The sequence below is a fragment of the Talpa europaea genome (genome assembly GCF_964194135.1).
Source record: "Talpa europaea genome assembly, chromosome: 9".
Taxonomy (NCBI): Eukaryota; Metazoa; Chordata; class Mammalia; order Eulipotyphla; family Talpidae; genus Talpa; species Talpa europaea.
The window spans coordinates 12635986-12654742 of NC_140076.1; the positions used below are offsets into that span (position 1 = coordinate 12635986).

General features: G+C 50.6%; 1 protein-coding gene across 3 annotated transcripts in view; it reads left to right on the forward strand.

The window, feature by feature from the left end:
• EPHB2 (EPH receptor B2) overlaps positions 1 to 17937 on the forward strand; it is a gene marked incomplete at both ends in the record, with an annotated part of 166857 nt that extends 148920 nt beyond the window's left edge. The window contains 10 exons of one of the 3 annotated variants that reach the window (XM_084241989.1): positions 1232 to 1394; positions 3456 to 3564; positions 4412 to 4479; positions 11048 to 11170; positions 11672 to 11919; positions 13294 to 13509; positions 14401 to 14550; positions 15599 to 15792; positions 17156 to 17311; positions 17829 to 17937. In XM_084241989.1, the coding sequence (XP_084098115.1) occupies positions 1232 to 1394; positions 3456 to 3564; positions 4412 to 4479; positions 11048 to 11170; positions 11672 to 11919; positions 13294 to 13509; positions 14401 to 14550; positions 15599 to 15792; positions 17156 to 17311; positions 17829 to 17937 (1536 nt within the window). The remainder of the gene's footprint in view (positions 1 to 1231; positions 1395 to 3455; positions 3565 to 4411; positions 4480 to 11047; positions 11171 to 11671; positions 11920 to 13293; positions 13510 to 14400; positions 14551 to 15598; positions 15793 to 17155; positions 17312 to 17828) is intronic. The other 2 variants (XM_084241990.1, XM_084241991.1) reach the window with 2 other exon arrangements.
• Between the last annotated feature and the right edge of the window lie 820 nt (positions 17938 to 18757).

The following is an 18757-nucleotide window of genomic DNA, read 5'->3' on the forward strand; positions in this document are numbered from 1 at the left end:
TTCAAGGCTTCTGTGTACCTCAACTCATACGTGACTGACATATACAATCAGGTGTGCGCTTTTCTGCATAAGGGTTCATAGTTTTCATCAGCTTCTCATAGGGGCTCATGATTCTCCAAGGGTTGAACTCTCCACACTGTTTGCTTTTCTGAACAGAGTTCTCTGAGGTCAGGGCCTGTGCTTCAACACCTGTGGCTCCCCAGGGCCCAGCCCAGGGTCCAGTGCAAAGAGGGCGTCTAGGGGAGGTTTGCTGGGTGCTGACAGATGCCTGCACGAGCATCATTGAGGTTGGTGAGCATCCATAACCCCACACCCACTGCAGCAGCTGTACCCCATTCTGTCCCAGACGCTCCCATCACCCTGGGCAGTGCTCAGGAGGCCAGGGTTGGCATTCCATATCCCTCAAAGGTGGGGACATTAGGTGCTGGCTCCCAAAGACATGGGAGCCTGGTGTTGAGTCCCAAAGCAACTGATAGGTGTGATCTTGAGCATCATTTTCCTTTTCTGGGCCTTAATTCTTGCCTCATTCAAGTACATTGAGGCTGAACTAGGGTCCTTCTTCCTACCTGGTGGAGGCCAGGGGCTGGAACATGGGTGCAGAAGTGAATAAGGTGCACCCTCTTCTGCTGTTTCTGGCAACTCACAGTCCAGTCCTCAAGATCTGTACAGTGCCCTCTCCATCTGTGTGTCAGCAGCTGCTGTAATCCCCCAAGGCCAATGGCTAACAAGGGGCTACTTTTATTACTCACAGGTTTGTGTCTGTGGGTCAATTCAGGCTCTATTCCAACCTAAGAGTTAGGTCAAGGTCTTCTCCACATGTTTCTTATTCTGGAATCAGCTGTTACCCAGGTTACCCACCCTCCTCCCCCTTAGCAGATGACAGAAGCACAAGAGGCCAAACCAAATCAACAGCACATATAAAGACTCTGTTTGTATCACATCCTCTAGAATATTCCTATGGCTAAAGCAAGTCACATGGACAAATTCTGTATCCACGAAGCAGAGATACATCCTCTGGCCTTTCCTTTCACAGGAAATGTTGCAAAATCTCATGTCAAAGGTGTTGGCATGTAACTCAATTACAGGGAAGGAGTGAAGAATTGAGAACCACACATGTTCACCTGATAGCCAGACCCAAGTGGGCGGGTCTGGCAGGTGGCCCAAGCAGGGGGTGGCACTGGGCCCGCTGTGGACAACACTTTCGCTAACTGTCTTCTCTGTTCCTCGGCAGGAGCTCAGTGAGTACAACGCCACAGCCATAAAAAGCCCCACCAACACGGTCACTGTGCAGGGCCTCAAAGCCGGCGCCATCTATGTCTTCCAGGTGCGGGCTCGCACCGTGGCGGGCTACGGGCGCTACAGCGGCAAGATGTACTTCCAGACCATGACAGAAGGTAAGCCGCTCCCACAGGGGCTGGGGACGGCGCTGACTACAATCAGGGCAAACTCATGGGCCCCCATTCCTATAAAGTGCAAATCAGAAAGGCACACCCCCTTCTGGATGTTGATCCCCCCCGTGTACCCCTCCTGGCTAGAAAACCTCTGTGTACCATGCAGGCAGGCACCGTTTCTGTGGCTAGAAAGGATATGGGCTCCTCCATTACCATCAAGTCAGCCCTAACTTGCAGAGCCCCTCTGAGCAAGTCCCCTCCCTGGCCTGGTCCGAATTTTTCTCATCTTTAAAAGTATTATGTTCAGTCTGAGAGACCAAATATATCTTATTCATATGCTACTCCAATGACTTGAGTGGGATTGAAAAGAATTTTGAAGACACATCTGAGTTCAGCTGGAAGAAGTCCTGGGATGGATTAGTAATGTCTGCAGTGAGCAAGAAAAGGGGAGGCTGCAGCCCATGTGCTATGTGTCTCCCTGTATGGGACCACCTGGCCTTTAATAATCCTTCTTCAATAATTGTTGGGCCCACAGTTAGCATGTGAGTTCTGGTGCTTGAGTGATAGAAATCACAATTCTGATTCAGCCCCATCTATGGGTCCCTGAGCAACTCACCCTTACCTCTCTGAGCCTCAGTTTTCTCATCTAAAAATGGGCATGATAAACTATCTCATTGTCATTGTCATGAAACTGGCATAAGTGTGGGGGATAAAGGTATTAGGCTTGGCACAGGGGTGGCACTGGGTCCACACTTAGTTAACATTTGCCAAATAGCAATCAAGGTCATAGTCGTCATTGACGTGAGTCTGGGGGACCTTTTACTAATGAGCTAAGCTCCAAGCAGCTTTACTTATAACCAGACCTTAGCATCCCTTCTTAGCATCTGCATCAATCACTGAGCGTGGACCTCGGTCTTGACCTGGTTGAACATTTCAGTGGCTCCTGGACCTATATTTTCTTATCACAAAAACCCTCCCTTTGGGTCTACCATCTTCCAACAAGCTCCACCCCCCACCCCTCTTCCTCATGGCCAGTATATGTCACCTCTCTAGGCCCTTTTGCCAGTTGAGTAAGTGTCACTGACCTGGGAACTGTCAGTGTTCTGACAGTTCCCAGATCCTTTCTTTACTGTCCCCAGATCCTTTCTTTACTAATTTAGTAACTATGAACTAGGTCCCTGCCCTATGCTGGGCCCTGTGACGGTGCCAAGGACCCAGACTGACATAGTCCCTATGTGGTCATGGAGCAAATGAGAAGTAATAATAATAATAATAAGTAACAATGATGATGTTGACAGCATGACATGGTTTCCAAGAACTCAGGCCAATGCTGTGAGCATTTTACACATCATCTCAATTTAAGCCCATGGCCTGGGCTCACACAGACCCGACTTCAAATGCATTGGCCATTTTCTAACTGTGTGACCTCGGGTGAGTCATGACCTCATTAAGTTCAGTTTCCTCATCTGTAAAATGGTATAATTATACATCATATAATTATTCATCGTAAGGCTGAAAATCAAACAAGACACATGGTGTAACTGACATAAGACACACTCAAAAACATTGGAGCTAGTGTTCCCTGCTGATCACAGTGTGCCGTGAGTTGTTAAGTGTGTTATAGAACAATCCTATGAGATGGGAACTATTATTCTCCCCATTTTACAGATGAGGAAACTGAGCCACAGAGAGGTAAGTTACTCTCCCAGAGATCACACCCATGGTAAGTGACATTGTCGGGATTCAAATCCAGTAAGTGTCACTGTCTGGCCTGAGTCTGTGTCCTTAACAGCTTCTCTATATGTGTGAGCTTATTCAGTTGCTAGCTTTCATGTCAACATTGAGATATAGTTGCTATTATGCCCATTTTGGAGATGAGAAGTTGAAGGTTGGTGCTGTTTGTGGACTGGTGGATGATTGACAGTGTTTCCCACCTGGGCACATGATAGGTGCTTTGTCAGGAGTAGGAACAGGGCCTGGCAAGCCCAGAAGACCAGGTTGGAGGGTGGGAGGTGTTAGGCCCCCCAGACCCAGGCTGAGAGCTCGTGCTGTGCTTCCCCCCAGCCGAGTACCAGACAAGCATCCAGGAGAAGCTGCCTCTCATCATCGGCTCCTCCGTGGCCGGTCTGGTCTTCCTCATCGCCGTGGTCGTCATCGCTATCGTCTGTAACAGGTGGGTGGGTGTCGCCTGGGCCCCCCTGGGCCCAGCCAGTCGGGGGGTTCTGTCCAGCCATTCCAAAACAGTGTTGGGTAATGGAGGAAGCCTTCCTGTCTCCAGCAGGAGCAGTGAAGGCTCAGGTGGGCCTGGATAGCCTCCCGCCACCCAGCGGCCATCTGTCCATCCCTTTGGGTCAGACATTGTCCTTGACAAGTCCTCTCTTCAGGGGAGAGGCACAGTGAGACACTGATACTTCGGCATGAAGGAATGTCTCAGAACAGTGGGCAGGAAGACGGCAGGGCGCTGGGAACGAAGGGGGTAGTGGGAGGGAGTGCAGTATGCCCCCGCTTTCTGCACGAGTTGAAGCCCCTTGAATGCATAGCATCAGAGCAGAGTATTGGATGGGAACTTGTAGAACCCAGGTAAGGCCTCCAGGCAGAGGTAGCTGGAAAGATGGGAGAGGACATAGTCAGGAGGAGGTGGGGAAATGGTGCCGTATTTGAAAAGGGAGAAGGCAGGATGGATTCCTCGGCTTCTGCTTGTTTAATACGAAGAGAGACTCTTCCTTAAAAAGTTGCTCACTTTAGGACAGACTGGGGCAGATGGGCAGCAGCCCCCTGGGTTTCTGGGGCCTGGAGGTCATAACTGGGGGCTGACTTTGCTTGAGCCTGGACTCAAAATGGGAGGGTAAGAAGGAATAGTGAGGCCAGGAAGGGTATGGCTGCTGGGCCAGGGGTAGGCAGGGAACCCTCTGGCAGGGGTGTGGTTCCCAGGGCCTGCGTACCCTCTCCCTATCACCCACTCTGGCTCCCAGCTCCCCCGGGTGTCTCCAGGTGGCTCCAGCCCTTTGCTCTTGTTCCAGAAGACGGGGGTTTGAGCGCGCTGACTCGGAGTACACGGACAAGCTGCAGCACTACACCAGTGGCCACAGTACGTACACCAGCGGCCGGCACCCCTGCTCTCCACTCAGTCCTCCAGCCTCTCCCTCTGCCTCCCACCTTGCTGCAGCCAGAATGAAAGTCCTTAAATGAGCCAAGTTCATGTTCACCTCGGTAGCTGCCATTGCACTGTCTGGGCCACTCTCCCCTTTCTCTTTACCTGTGAGATTCTTACCAGCACTCGGGCCTCATCACATGAAAAACCCTCTGAGAAATCCCCTGGCCTGGATTCGGGGCCCTCTCAGGTGCTGGCACAGCGCATCCTCACCTGGCCACTTGTGATGGCCTTTTCCCCGCCTCTCCATGGGGTGGGAACGCTTGGAGACCTGCAGACGTGTCTGACATGCACATGCCCCCCAGCACAGGCTGGTGCCCAGCACAGGGACACACTGGCAGGGACACACTGGCAGAATAAAGATGCGAGTTGAATGAGTTGATGAGCCCCCCAGCCACCCCTTACCCTGTCCCATCCTTCCTGAGGCCAGGATGGGGACATAAAACATTCTCAGAGCAAATGTTCCCTCCCGGGGAGCAAGTAGAAAGAAAAGCAAGTCATAGATTTCTCTCCATTTGACTTTGGCAAGAACCAACCATCTGGGGGAACAAAGAGGGGGTCAGGAAGGAGAACTTTAGTCCTCCTTCCTGCCCGTTCAACAAATTCCAAATTTTCCCGATATAGCTTTTCAAACTATTCTCAACAGGGTACTCTAGGGCTCCTCAGAAGACACCAGGTAAGGGGACAACCAACAGCCCTTCATTTGTCACCAATCTGTTGTGTCCTACTACGAGTTCCAGGCACTATTCTAGTAAACAAACCAGAAGTCCCTGCCCCTGTGGGAGAGACAGGGAATAAACACATACACATGATAAATAAGTGAAGCCTGTATATATTAGAAATTGTCAGTGCTATGGAGGAAAAGCAGAACAGGGTGATGAATTGAGAATTGCCAGGGTCAGAATTGCCTCTTGAAATTGAAGCATTGGGGCTGGCCTCATTGGGAGATTCCTTTAAACAGATACAAAGGAGCTAGGGAGCGAGCTTTCTAGAGATACCTGAGCATCCCAGGCAGTAGGGACAGCCAGTGCAAAGGCCCTGGGGCAGGAAAATACCTGGTAGGTTTCAGGAACAGCCAGGAGACCAGTGTGCCTGGAGCAAAGTGAGCGGCAGGAGAGGGAAGAGTACAGGTCACAGCACAGGTTCTTGGTTTTTACTCTGCGTGAAACAAGGAGCCACTCCAAGTGTTTTAGCAAAATTGTGCCATGTTCTGAGTGGCAGTTTTGAGGAGACTTCTCTGGCTGCAGTGTGGCTGTTGGTGGTCCCCTTACCTGGTGTCTTCTGAGGAGCCCAAAGGAGTTGGTATGTGCCAGGCAAGGACAGAAGCAGGGGGACCCACAAGGTGGCTGGGGAAATCACCTAGGGACACTGTGACGGTGGACAGACCTGGGAGGCAGTGGCGGGAGTCTGACTCGATTTGAAAGCAAAGTCATTGGGTGCACTGCAGGCTGGGATGTGCAAGAAAAGAGCTGAGTCGGAGAGTTCTAGGTATTCACCCTCCAGGCAAGACTTAATTTGGAATAAAAGTTCCTGGGTTTAAAAATCACTTTAGACAGAAATGTAAAAATAATTAAACCATTAACATTTCCAGAAGATAATTTAGGTAATTCTTTAACTGATCCGTGGGAGGAAAAGGACTTTTGACGCAAAAAAAAAAAGGCACAAAAGGATCGTAAGAAAAAAGGAGGACAATTTTAACCACACAGAAATAAAAATCACCTCTACGTTAAAAATAAAAGCCATGAATTCCATCACCCCCTCCTGGCCCCCAAGTAATAAAATCATGATCAGAGATGTAGCTCAACCTGTTGTGTTCTGCATGTCAGGGCTTGGCATAGTGCTGTGCCTGTATTTGTTCATTTAGTCCTAATCATTTCCCGCTGGAGTCTGAGGACACTGAGGCACAGAGAGCTCACACAGCTGCTTAGGGCAGGGGCTAGGGCATGAACCCCAGGGCATCTGGCTCCAGGGCGCACCCCCTTAGCCACATCATGCTGTCTACACCCCACTGAGCCTGAATAAAACGTGCTGGCATGTCTGTCACCTGGAGCCATTCGGGAGCATCAGTATTTGGAGCTTGAGTCGGTAACAAGGAAACAGGTGACAGCAGGGATTTATTTTAAAAATAGACCCCAGGATTTGTTCTGAGATCAACACGTTCCAAAGCACAAGCTCCTACGTAAGCCCTGTGTCTCAGTGGGACTTTGTTTTTCTCAAAGCCCCCTCCTTCCCCCCACCCCCAGTCCCATCATCCCACAGCAGCTGCAGCCTGTGTGGCCGGGCCAGTGAGGCCCAGAGGTTTGTCACCGACACAGTCACAGGCTTGTGTTCTCCATGGTTCTGCAGGTACTGAATGATACCAAAGCTTGTGGTTCTACTTGTGGAGCCAGGGGGAATAATTGGGTTTTTCATCCCGCCCCCACTGGCCAGCTAGGCGACCTTGGGGAACTCAGCCGACCTCTCAACCCAGCTTCATTTTCTGGAAGTAGCAGGAATTATATTTCTTTCATTCCTGAGGATTAAATGAATTAATGGATATTGAAGTACTTTGTAATAATCTTTAATAATAGCCAACTCTTTATAAGTGCTAACAATTATTCAGTGCTTTCTACTTGTCAGCCTCTGTACTAAGTCCTTTACAAAGCTGCTCTTGTAATCTTTGCAGTCCCCTTAGGAAGTAGGTAATGTTTATTAGCCCCATCTTGTAGATGAAAAAAGTGGCACAGAGAGGTTAAGCAGCTTACCCAAGGGTACACAGCTGGATCAATAGTGATTGACCCTGGAGTCAGCCTTATCACACAGTTTATTCATGACCATTATTCCAGGCAGATTTGGGATGCACCAGGTCTCTGAATGCCTGGTTCCTCCTCCCTCATCTTGAATTTCCTTTTTGGGTTCAGGATGACAGTTGCTGACCCTGCAGTCATAAATCATGCAAACAACAGCCCTTATTTTCTAAAGACTGCCTCCAGAGAGTCTCACCCAGCTCCAGCTCAGCAAATTCCCCTCATGGGGGTCCTGCCTTGTGAAGTTTCTGGCCCCAGTGAGTTAACTTCCTATTCCAGGAGACAGGTAGGGGAAGCATCGGAAGACACTGGTAGAGTGGAATAGACTCTGGCCAGGCAACCGGGGCTCAAACCCCACTTCTGCCCTGGAGTAGCTACTGTGACCCCTGGAGTAGGTCATTTAACCTTTCTCATGCTACCATTTTTCATGTGAAAAATAGGGATAATATTCAGTTGATGAAATGAAATTGCCATTTTTGTAGGTCAAATATTTGTGGTCAAATATTGACACTTTCACAAGGCTCAGCCTAATAATAGTATTTACCCGGAAAGGTTGTTAGGAAGATTAATCGGGATTAGAACAGGGCCTGGTACCTGGTGTTCCACACTGAGCTGTGAGCCCACAGTGCTGTCAGTGGTAAGGTGAAGCCTAAGGTCCAGGGGAGCAGGCTCAGAGCCACACAGTATTTATTAAGTACCTACTGTATACCACCTCCACATAAGTACCCTGAGAAAACATTCCAAAATCTTACACTGAATAAGGGAGTGCACACGCACATTAATGCTTTTCCAAAGAGCAGATTCCTAGCCTTCGTCAAATCTTCAAAGGCATTTGTGACCCCGGACAGATGGAGACTTCTTTCAGCCAATATTTATGGAGCACCCACTGTGTGACAGGTCCTGGAATTTATCATGAGCAAGACAGGCACAGCCTCTGTTCTTCTGGAGGGGAGAGGGCAAAATAGGCAGCAGAAAGTTCTAGAAAATGTGGAGCCCTGATAGAATGAAGAAAAACCATAGTTGGGAGGGTAGGGAGGTAGGGAGCAGTGTGGAGATGAGGCTGCAGGCACTGCAGGAGGAATCCAGGTAGGCTTCACTGAGGAGGTGGCATTTGATCTGGACACAAAGAGAAGGGTATTCCAAGTAGAGAGAACAGCATGAGCAAAGGCACAGAAGCAAATAACAATGAAATGTCCCTGGGATGACTGGGTAAATGATTCCTTCTCGTTGTCACATAGAAGATCGGGAGCCCATCAGAGAGAGCTTGCAATACCAGGTGAAGCTCTACCTTTGTCCTGTAAGCCCACCTGACTGATCCTCCAGGCCAAGGCTTGGGGACATGCTGTGCTCAGTTAGCAGCACCCAAATAGTAGGTTTAGAGGAACCCAGGTGGGCTTGGACTCCTATTGTGCTCCTCAGCTCCCCGAGCTAACACATTCCTATCTTCCCTCCCTGGCTGGCTCAGCTGAAAGGGCTTCCCTCCCCTCTCTCCCCGCCTCCCCCACCCCAGTTCTGGGGGAGGGAGGCTGAACTCCAGTGGCCAAGAACCACAGCCCAGGTGCTGAGTTGGCAGGGAAGGGAGCATCTCCAGGAAGCTGGCCTGGCCTTGAGGAGGGCAGACTTGGGGAAGGAACAGAAATGGACCTGATCTGGGTAGTTTCATCCAGGAGGCAATGCACATGGTGTTTGAGAGTCCTCAGCTCCGGTTCAAGGCTGATGGACCGAGGCTCAATTGCTGACTACCATTTGCTAGCTGTGTGGCCTTGGACAGATCACTTAGCCTCTCTGAGCTTCAGTTTCCTCAGATGTGAAGGGACAAAAACAATCCCTTCCTCTGAGAATTGTTGGGTGGACCTGATGAAATGATGCCCTGGGCAGTATCCTTCACTGGCAAAGGGCTTAGTAAGTGATAGCTGTTATCATCATTATTATTCTCTATGACATCTGGATTCTGCGAGCGCTACAGATATTTTCTATTGCTGTAGAGCTTTATACAGTGTCCCAGGAAGGGAGGAATGTACCCTACCCCCTCCTCCCAGGCTTCCACATTGTAGGATGGTGGTTCTCACCCTTTCTTGGGGTCTCCAGCTCCTGTGAGACTTTGCTCAAAGTCTTGGATTGTGTGACTAAATATGCATATGCGTGCCTGTAAAATTATAAAATAGAAAAATTATAAATCAGGGATGAATTTTGAATAACTTTTACCTTCAACTATACTTCCATGTTTAGACTACTTATAAGGAAAATGGATTATTTTTCTAATCCAAAAAGGCAATAATAGTAAATGCATTCCATTTCCAGAGGTACCAGAACCCCAGCCCCACACCCATCCTGGGACTGCCAAGTGGTTCACAGACACCCACACAAATAATCCAAAATAAAGCTAATGTGTTAGAGCAGTGGTGGGTAAACGTTTCTGCAAAAAAGCCAGAGAGCAAATGTTTTAGGCTTTGCAGGCCTCACAGTCTGCTGTAACTACTCAACTCAGCTGCTGTGGCATGAAGCAGCCACAGGCAAAGAAATGAGCATGGATGCATGCCAATAAAACTTTATTACAAAACAGGCAGTGGGCCAGTTTGCCAACTCCTATGTAAAGGTTCCAACTCCTAGATTCCTGGAATGTCTGAAACAGGCTGAGAGTAGTCAGCTAACACGTCCAAGGTCACGCAGCTGAGTGGGGTTGATGGCTCTACTTGCTGAGCAGCCAAGCCATATGGTGGCCCAGGGACTCCAGCTCCAACTCCTAGTGCTGCTGCCTGCAAAGGCACAGCCAGAGCAGTGGGAGACTATGGGCAGGCAGGGAGCTGGGGAAGCCAAAGGGAGGTCCAGGCTAGGAGAGGAGCTGGGCTGCAGAGGCCAGTTATCTTGCGGGGGAGGAGGTGGGCAATGTGGACTGGATCATCTTTTTCTTCCTTCAAAGCATTTTACTGACTCAGTCAATGCTGAGATCAGAATTTGGTCTCTGACCTCCTGGTTTCCCCCTTTCTGCATCAAAAAATAAATCAGATCAAGAGTCAGATTAACATGCCCCATATCCAGGCTCATACTGATCACCAGGGAATTTGAGATCCAGAATGATTTAAGACTTGGCTAGTGGGGGACCTGGGAGGTAGGCCCAGGAGCCATGGGAGGCAGCCCCCTCCGGGCTCCGCGGCCTGAATGGGAAGGCTGTGGCAGCCAGGAAGGGCTACTGGGGAGCGGATCCCAATGAGGCCTTGAAAGACAAGGGCACCTCCTTAGCAAAAGCCCAAGAACATGGTCTGTTGCCTGTTCCTGCTGCATTTTAGTTCCAGTTTTATCTCTTCTTTCTTGACTTCCTCCTCCTTTACTTTGCACCCTCTGATTCTCTATCACAAAATGTCACAAATATCACAAAAGGATTCTCTATCCTTTTATCCCCACAGCCTTAACAAACATTGCTAATCAATCCTGACAGTCTTTTAGCTGCTACAGGAAGCCATTACCAATCAATCAGTTGAAACAATCTAGAACCTATTTTCTATCCCTCCTGAGCTCTCTGTTCCTCTCACCTTCTACCCAGCTCAGAGCCTATCTGTCCACTGAGACCAAAAAAGGTGAAGTGACCTTCAGGGGGTTGTCCAGTTCTTATGAGGGCCAAATAGAAGTGTATTTCCCTCCCCGGAGAAACTGGCTCCTACCCTTCCGTCGGTCCACATCTTGAGTTTGTGCATGTGACTTAGCCTGGTCTTATCCCCCAGTGACCCCAGGCATGAAGATCTACATTGACCCTTTCACCTATGAAGACCCCAATGAGGCAGTGCGGGAGTTTGCCAAGGAAATTGACATCTCCTGTGTCAAAATTGAGCAGGTGATCGGAGCAGGTAGGTGGCCGATGCCCTCCAAGGTCCCATGGCCTCAGGCATGGTTGGGAGACACCCAACATGTAATCCTGGGGTGCATATGAGGCAGGGAAAACCACCTTATTGACAGATAAGGAAACTGAGGCATAGGGCTGGGAGGGAGCTTGCACATCAGACCAGAGATTGAGCGAGGTCTAGAATACAGTTCTCTGGACTCAGTCCAGTGCTTTGTCCTTCTTTGTCCTGTCATTCCTCCCAGGTCCCTCTCCCCACCTCCCTATGTTCCCTCTCATCCTTATTCCATGTCCAGCAGCAGCCTTGAAGAGTTTATTCCTAATCTTGAGGGTGGCTGGGACTCTTTTGGGTTCCCACATTTGCAAAGGTGTTCTGTACCTAAGAGGAGGAACCCCTTAACCACTGAGGAGAAAAGCCTGTAGACCCGAGGAGCAGCTATCACAGGCATAGGGAAGTAGCATTTCTATCTGGTGTGACATCCTGTCTCCCTTGGTGTGTCTGTCCCAGGGGAGTTTGGTGAGGTGTGCAGTGGCCACCTGAAACTGCCAGGCAAGAGAGAGATCTTCGTGGCCATCAAGACCCTCAAGTCGGGCTACACTGAGAAGCAGCGCCGGGACTTCCTGAGCGAGGCCTCCATCATGGGCCAGTTTGACCACCCCAATGTCATCCACCTCGAGGGCGTTGTCACCAAGAGCACACCTGTGATGATCATCACTGAGTTCATGGAGAATGGCTCTCTGGACTCCTTCCTCCGGGTAGGCAAGCTAAGAGTCCAGGGGTGGCACTGGGAAAGGAGTGATGGCGTGAGCTTTGTACAGTCAGAGCCCGAGGGGTCTTGAAAAAGACTTAGATCAGCAATGGTTTGCCTGCTGCCATTTGCCATTCCCTTACCCATAGCAGACATCACTAATCAATCCCAGTATTCTCCCCCATTAAACCCAGAAAACATCAGAATCCTTCCCAATCCAAGAAAATACAACCAATCAATCAGAGATGGCATACCACCTGAACTCTGTTACCATCAGTGCTCTTTGCCAGCTTTCTCATTATGTACCAGAAAAAGTTAAGGCTCAAAGAGTTTGCCAGTGTCACCTAAAAGGTTGAGGTGAGCCAGGACTGGTACCAATCTCTTGACTCCTAGTGTAGAATTTTTGATCAGATTTTTATTTTCCTCAAAGTTTGTTTAGAGCATAAGACCAACAGAAAATTTCCTAGTCCCACCACCCCCAGGAGATGACAACTAGCCACATAAAGAGCACTGACTAACAGTGAGAAGCATGCCGTTGGACTGGTTGCCATTTAACAAATATTTATTAAGAACCAAGTGCATATCAGACACCTTACATGTACTTTCTTGTGGGTTTTTGATTTTTGGTTTGGTTTCTTTTGTGTTGTTTTTTTTTTAATGAAATTTTTTAGTGCCTCCACCAAATCACTCATGTCCACACCCCGTCTGCCACCATGCCCCATCACCTCCACCCTTATCCCTAGTCCCTCTGGTGACCATTATCTTCTTTTTTTGCTGAGTTCAGTGCCTATTTCTTCTGTTGTTTGTGTATAGTAGGTTTGATGTTTTTTTTTTTCTTTTTGGTATTTATATTTCATGGATGAGTGAAACCATCCAATATCTGTCTTTTACTTTTTTGCTGATTTCATTCAACATAATCATCTCAAGTTCCATCCATTTTGTGCCAGATTCCACCACTTCATCTTTCTTCACAGCTGTGTAATATTATTCCATTGAATATTTGCTCCATAGTTTCTCTATCCATTCATCTGTTGTAGGGCACTTGGGTTGGTTCCACAATTTGGGAATTGTAAATAGTGCTGCCGTACACAGAGGTGTAAACAGATCTTTTCATGTTAATTTTTTCATGTCATTTGGATAACTACCTAATAGTGGTATTGCTGGATCAAATGGGATTTCCATTTTCATTTTCTTGAGACATCTCCATACCATTTTCCATAGCACCTTCTTCATCACCCTAAAATTGGCCTCTAAGGTCCTTGAACATCTAAGTTCTTCCCATGGGGGCCCAGGGCCAGGGTCCCACTCTGGCTTCCCCTTGCAGGGATGATCTGATTTCTGCCTTTTTGTTTACTCTGCATTTTCTCCATTTATCCCTAAGCAAAATGATGGGCAGTTCACTGTCATCCAGCTGGTGGGCATGCTACGGGGCATTGCAGCTGGCATGAAGTACCTGGCAGACATGAATTACGTCCACCGAGACCTGGCCGCCCGCAACATCCTGGTCAACAGCAACCTGGTCTGCAAGGTGTCTGACTTTGGGCTCTCACGCTTTCTGGAGGATGACACCTCAGACCCCACCTACACCAGCGCCCTGGTGAGATACAGCAGGGAACACTGAGTCACGGTGCCAGGAAAGAGGGCATAATCATCCCCCTCCCTGAATTACATTTTCACCCACACCTGCTCATGCCAAGCACTGTGCTGGGCCTGGAGACAGATATAAACCATGGTTTCTGCCCACTTGGTACATACAGGCTGGTAGGGGACACAAATATGCAGAGAAACAGGGAGTGACAGGCTAAAGGGGTGGGACACCAGCCTTGAAAGGCAGAAAAAGGTTTGCTGAAAGCTGAATAGCCAAAGAAGTTTGTCAGATGCAATGGTCTCAGGGGCCAGAGGCAACCAGAATGCAGGTGTCAGGGAAGGTGGCAGGCAACTGCTAGAGAGAGGCAGAAGGGCCAGATCTTAGAGACCCATGAATGCCAAAGCTCAGGACTCTGAGCCTGAGTGCCAAAGTCTCAGGACTTCACATCCTGTTAGGGTGTGAAAGAGTTTTAAACAGAAAGGAATAAGACATGAAATGTCTTATTTAGACATGAAATAGTTCCTGCCCTCAAAGAGCTCACACAGACCAGTAGAGGCAGGTAAGGAGGCAACTGAGTTGAGTATGCTCTGTAAGAAGTGCTTCTTTGATGGAGAGACATGGCACAGTTAGGGGACAGAGGAGAAAGAGCAAATCTTTGGGACTTAGGGAGAACTTCAGAGAGACTTAAAGGATATGAAGGAGATGGCAAAGTGGGAAAAGGCTCCTCATGAAAAGGGAGCAGCATGTGCAAATGCCCGGAGGTCTGAAGCAGCACTGAGTTTGGGGCACAAGAAGGTGCTTCATGTGATTTGTACAGCACAGAGCACCAGGTGGGAGGTATTGAGGCAGGAGCCAGACGGGCCAGCCCCAGTCATCAGTCCTCCTCATTCTGTTCTCCAGGGTGGGAAGATCCCCATCCGCTGGACGGCCCCAGAAGCCATCCAGTACCGGAAGTTCACCTCAGCCAGCGATGTGTGGAGTTATGGCATCGTCATGTGGGAGGTGATGTCCTATGGGGAACGGCCCTACTGGGACATGACCAACCAGGACGTAAGTCTCCAAGGGGTGGGCAAAGCCTCTCTAGCCAACCATGTGGGAGGGGGCTAGTCCAGAATTCCTGGCCTTTTGCCAATCTCCCAGGGAACAAGAGCAAGGTCGCTGAGATCCTGAGCCAGAGCAGTACCCAGCCCAAAGTTGGCTGACTCAAACATCTACAGTCTCCAGGGAACAAGTGTAGGAAAGACCCACCCATCCATGAAGCAGCAAATCTTTAGAACTGTGGTCAATCCTCAATAACTCCATGTCTGCCCCTCAGTTGTTTACCACCTAAATGAGGGGAATTATTTTGGGGACCGATGTAGTTATCAGAAACTTTTATGATCAAGTGTTAAATTGGAGAAGGCAAGTGTCAAGCCCTGTAGGTGTTGAGGCAGGGGCAATGTGGACAGACCACAGTATTGGGACTTGGAGATAAGAGGCCTCCTGGCAGAAAAACAGCCTGTGTAATGGCCCCGGGATGGGAAGTTGAGAGGTCATGTTGGGCAGCAGTGGAGAAGAAAGTTGGGCAGAAAGATTGATGAGGTTCAATAATGGGGTGTTTGCAAGTGAACCCAAGGAATTTTGATTTGCAGCAATGCCCAACAGGGAAGACTTGAAGAAACTTCTTGAGCAGGGAAGGTGACCCACAGTCATGTTGGGGATGATAGTCTGGCCCTGGTGGCAGGAATATTTAAGAGAGCTGTTTGAGCTCCTCTCCTTGACTGAGGAGTCAGGTGGGACTGGTCGGATGACACCAGCCAGGCTCAGGGTCATGCAACAGGGCCTGACAGGAGATAACCATGTCAGGGTGCTGGATCTCCCCAGATTGGGAGAAAGGGGTGGTGGTGGCAGGCACCCAGCTGCCAAAACAGCCTCAGGCCATACATGGTGGAAAGACAGGGGAAGCCCTTCCCTGTGGCTGCCTCCAGGAGGCAGAGGCAGTTGCCATGGCAACCAAGTAAGGCTATCCTGCCACGCACTGGGGCAAGAAGGGCCAGGCCAGGGGCCAGATGCTTGTACACCACCACCCAACTCCACCCGGCCCCTGTGTTGACCCCAGGTAATCAACGCCATAGAGCAGGACTATCGACTGCCGCCTCCCATGGACTGCCCGAGCGCCCTGCACCAGCTCATGCTGGACTGCTGGCAGAAGGACCGCAACCACCGGCCCAAGTTCGGTCAGATCGTCAACACACTCGACAAGATGATCCGAAACCCCAACAGCCTCAAAGCCATGGCGCCTCTCTCCTCGGGGTATGGTCCTGCCTGAACCTGCCCCCTCCTCTCAGCCCCACCATTCCCGCCATGGCTCCGCCCCTTCCGCCCTTCCCCTCTGCCCCTGCTGGAGGCAGATGCTGTCCACTGCAGCTCCTGTCCAGGAAGGATAGTCTACTGTTTGTCTTGGGGTGCAGGATGAACAGGACTATTCAGAGGAGGAAAAGGAAGCGCACCTCGGTGGTAGCGGAAGCACCTTTTAAAGCACAGAGAACAAGAGTTAAGAAAAATCACCAGGATCTTGGTGAATCAGTTTATTCATCGCTAAGTTTCCTCCACTCAAACCTCTTAATTACATTTACATCCTCCTCAACACAGCTACACACATACACGCAAATGCACTGCGCACTTACATGAACAAAGACAAATGCTTGTGCTCACACACCCACACCCACAATCTCACACACATGGATAAACACCCATTTTTAGGCTATCACACCTACATGCATCCATAGGCACCTGAGCACATGCACACACACACTCAGATGTACCGCTCCCATATGCCCCCACATCTGGGTCATGTCCCCATATCGCAGACTGGCTCAGCTGAACAAGCACTGGCACCAGTGACCCTGGTGCTCCCCTCCTACCAGTGACCAAGGGCACTCCATCAGGTCTCAGGCCCCCGCCTCATGTCAGTGTCTATCATGGCCCCCCTGCTGCCCTGCACATGCTTCCTCTTCCAGACAGTCCATCATTCAGGCTTTCTGAAGGGCATCCAGCTGGGTGTCCTCAGGCCCAGGGCTAGATGTGTCCAAAGACTCTTTGAACCCAGGTCCTTCACCTGCCAGGTTCTCACTGTTAAGAGATCTTCATGTTCTCTCTAGCAGCTGCTCCTCACCATGGCCTCTCTCAGTCACTCCTGTCACGCCAGATTGAGTTTTTAGTCACACGAGGATCAGTTCACTCCTTGCAACCATAAAGTCATCCCCTTCAGTGTCACCAGCTTTGTCCTGACTTTGGAGGTGCATTTCACAGGATCAGCACAGCCAGAGTGGAGAATGGCACAGGGGAGGAAAAAGTGTATAATCAGCATGTGTGGTCCAGCTGAAATCCCTCCTCCTGCAAATACACACCACTGGTGTCCAGCCTCTCAGCAGTCCCTCCCCAGACTTTGCAGGGAGCCGCAGCTTTGAGTCCTGCACACACACTCTCACATCCTCACCCATCATGTACACTTCTCCATGGGTTCAAACTGGTGTCCGAGATCTCAGAAACGCCCATGAGCACACTCAAACCTGTGTTCGAGCAGCCGGGTCCACACCAGCAGGTGCACACACAGCCCCGGGTGTGCCAACGCCCATGCTTGCCCTCACCATCTTTGTTGCTCGCCCCACCCCAGAATCAACCTGCCACTGCTGGACCGCACGATCCCCGACTATACCAGCTTTAACACAGTGGACGAGTGGCTGGAGGCCATCAAGATGGGACAGTACAAGGAGAGCTTCGCCAACGCTGGCTTCACCTCCTTCGATGTCGTGTCGCAGATGATGATGGAGTAAGTGCCCAGCACCTCCCCCCACATTTGACACCCCCCCCAACTCATCCCACAAGCAGGAGGCTCTGGATGGTGTAGAATTGACAATGTCCCAGCGGGGATGTGGGGGACCAAGGGGTGTCATAGCCGACTTTGGAGTCCCATTCAGGTTGACACCCAGGCCTGCCTGTCACCCACAGGCTATGCAACCTTGGGCCAGTCTCAGAAATGCACTCAACCCCGCATTTTCTTTAACATCAAAGGAGATAGAAAGTGAGTGGGCACTTAGCAGATGCAGGCTCCCTTCCCTTTCCCTGGCAGACCAGTACACCAGGCCCCCTGACTCCCAGTCAAGTGCTCCTCCCCCATCTCAGCATCACTGACTCCAGCTCAGGACACCCACCCGCTCTGCCCCATCCCTGCCCCTCCCCTGCTCTCTTTGGCAGGAAACCCCTGGAGAAGCCCAGGTAGCTGTCTACCTGGCCTGAAGCGCCCTCCACCCCCATGGCCCCCTAACACACGTGCTTCTCTCCCAAAGGGACATTCTCCGGGTTGGGGTCACATTGGCTGGCCACCAGAAAAAAATCCTGAACAGTATCCAGGTGATGCGGGCACAGATGAACCAGATCCAGTCTGTGGAGGTTTGACCTTCACCTGCCTCGGCTCACCTCCTCCTCCAGGCCCACCCCCTCCGCCCCACGCACCCGCCCCCAGGTTCTCCGTCCACCGCAGGGTCGGCCGCCTGCCAGGAGGCCGCGGGCAGCAGGAAGAACCACGCCGCGCTCTAGTCGGGAGATGTTACCAAGAACACGTGCAACGCAGATCACAGAAAAAAGGGAAAGGGAACAAAAGAAATCAGATCCTGGGAGGGGGCGGGACCCACAGGACTACTTTTCAAAGAGGATTCTCATAAGGAAAGCGGTCGTTGTTCCTGGGGAAAGAAGGGCTTGGGAGATCCACTGCGCTGTCCAAGGGGACACCCACTGCAGCTTTTCTCCAGCTTCCTCTGGGACGGTGACCTGGCCAGAGCCAAGAAACACTTTCAGGAAAACAAACGTCAAGGGGAAATACACCCTTTTTATCTGTCCTGGCACCGCTCTTCCAGGCCTCGCTCCACGGCCACGTGCCAGGCCAACGGGCGACGGACGGACCCACGGACGGACATGTGGGCAGCCACCCAAGCGCAGCTCTGGGAGGATGCGTTCCTGGTGCTGCAGGGCAAACAGAAGAATTTTTCTATCTTTGGAGAATATTTTGGACACTTCGATGAAAGAGACTTGTTTCTCCTGTCAGCTCAGGGGGCTGAAAGGGAGCTTTGGGCCTCTTGGGTCAGGGAGGCCGAGGGACACCACAAGGTCAGCCTGGCCAGGGCTGGCCGCCCCCGGGTCTGCAGCTCCGTGTCCGGATCGCGCGTGGGCCCACTCCCACCAGCCCCCACCCAGAGGATTGATCCGCGGTCACTGCCAC